The sequence below is a fragment of the Rhincodon typus genome, chromosome 13 (genome assembly GCF_021869965.1).
Source record: "Rhincodon typus isolate 14 chromosome 13, sRhiTyp1.1, whole genome shotgun sequence".
Lineage (NCBI taxonomy): Eukaryota > Metazoa > Chordata > Chondrichthyes > Orectolobiformes > Rhincodontidae > Rhincodon > Rhincodon typus.
The window spans coordinates 67,366,879-67,369,014 of NC_063344.1; the positions used below are offsets into that span (position 1 = coordinate 67,366,879).

Sequence of the window (2,136 nt, forward strand, 5' to 3'; positions counted from 1 at the left end):
TATTTAATATATAAAGTAAAAGGGATGTGGCTAAGAGCTGAGCAATACTCTGTTCAGTATTCACTTGTGCATACTTGCAGTGATTGTAAACTAACAGACTTGTTCTTCCTTCCTTCTCTCTTTTCCACTCACTTCTCCACATTTCCCCATTCCTGAAACTTATTCCCTCCCTGACATCCCATTCTCCCTCCCCACCTGCCAGTTTCTTCCTCCTCTCACCAGGCCCCCCCCCTGTTTTCCTGTATCCCATTCCCCTTTCCTTTGTCCCCCATCCTATACCTTCTTTCCCTTTTCCTTTATTTAACTTGCTGGTGCCTTCATCAGCTCCTTACCATAAAACATTTCTAAATTTGCTGGTTCATTTTCTGAGGCTGCAAACCATGAGTGTTGGTTAGCTCTATCCTTGAATTACTCTTTTTGCTTTCTTCTTTTGTAAGGAAATAGAATTTGTGGCGTGCTGACTGTAACAGTGTAGAAGTGGAAGGCCTTTCACAACATATGGACTTGAAGGAGTAAGTTGAATAAATCTTAAAAAAAAGTTGTGTGCTTTTGGGACTGAAGTGCATGTTTTCTTGTCAACATTAACAGTCACAGTAACGGAATATCCTTGTTGGCTGCCAGGTTATGCTTTATCATGCCTCAAATCAAGTTTATTATTTTTCTGAAAAATAAGTGCACAATCTCATTAGCGCACACAGTATTCCTGTGGACCTCATTATTTTCTCCTGCTATCCAGCAGCTATCCTGTTTTGTAAACAGATTGGTTTGAGCCCAGGTCATTTAAATATACAATTGGTATTATCAAGACCAGCCTATATCTTGTATGTGCAAACAAGATTGCATGGTTTATATTGAGTATTACATATTATCAATAAGAAGTAATATGCTGGTATTTGTCTGGAGCTTTGCAAAGGATAATTCCGAAGTGGCGGTAGCTTTTCTATCTAGGATGGTTTATAATTGCAGTGTCAAATTATAGGATGGCTAAATATGCAAATTCAGTATCCCGTATTTATTAATAATGGTAATGATTCAGTTGGATGTTCAGTGTCAGCTTACTGGAGCTGATTTGTCTTAAAAATCCACTAAGTGACACCTTTTGTTTCATAAAGTGTGATTTAGTTCATTATTGAACAGTTGTAAAATGTACCTATTTTGTACTGAATTTGTAACAAAGAAGGGATGCGACACTGGAGTACTAACAAATGTCTTGATGAATTCAAGAGTTGTGCTGTGGTAATATTTGAGACAAATCCGTTTGAAGGCTGGGCCATGAGGATATTGGGCTAAATTTACAAGTAATTTGCTACATCTTAGTTTACATTGAGCAGCAGTGCTACTGACTTTATTTAAATAAAATGTAATGTGGCTTAAATTACAGTGCCTGAAAATTCTCATGGTCTCAATTACCGTCTTGATGACTTGTTCTTGTGCTTTACAGCTGTTGCATTATTGCAAATCATGTTGGCAAGTGTGAAAAAATTGTTCCCCTGTGTTGTGTAATGCAATAGGTTTGAGTGCTTTGAAAGACCGACAGACCACTAAATTCATTTTCATAGCCCTGTATTTTTGTGTGCCAATATTTTTTTCACAGTTTGATGTCAAAGCAAATGAAGTTGCATGATCCACTGCCACTGTATAGCTTCCTGCAAAGATGGAACCTGGTCTGTTAGACAGTCCTGTCAGTACACAGCCTCTGCATCATCACACCTTCTGCAGAGTGCAGCGACAGACTGCAGTCAAGCATGCCATGCGTCTAGGCTAATTGCAGTAGATTTTGGAAGGGCCTTGGTGCCCAGAGCGGTGATGTATACCATCACCAAGCTGTGTACATGCTCTGGCATTTATAAACCAGGGTCCACCTGTGGGTCAAATGGTACCCACTATGTTGTAGGTCTGATTCAGGAGAGTCCAAGGCCCTGTCAGCAGCTTCTGGTCCCTTTTAAGAAGCAACTTCAGTGAACACCTGCAACAGAGTGTGATCTAGTGTTAGAGCTGCCTCCTTTGGGATTCAGTGTTTAAGGTTGAGTGGAAAATGCCAGATGTTCAATAAGTTTGTCTCCAAATCCTGCTCAGGCAAAAATAAAATCAAATTGTACTAAAATGGTGCCTGTGTCATGCATCCAGACTTCAGAT

At 39.7% G+C, this 2,136-nt stretch overlaps 1 protein-coding gene across 1 annotated transcript in view; it reads right to left on the reverse strand.

Annotated features, from left to right (window-relative positions):
• Positions 1-1,869: 1,869 nt before the first annotated feature.
• Positions 1,870-2,136, reverse strand: part of LOC109915178 (unconventional myosin-VIIa-like) — a 108,028-nt gene continuing 107,761 nt past the window's right edge. The window contains exon 32 of the mRNA XM_048604142.1: positions 1,870-1,966. Coding sequence (XP_048460099.1) covers positions 1,870-1,966 — 97 coding nt within the window. The remainder of the gene's footprint in view (positions 1,967-2,136) is intronic.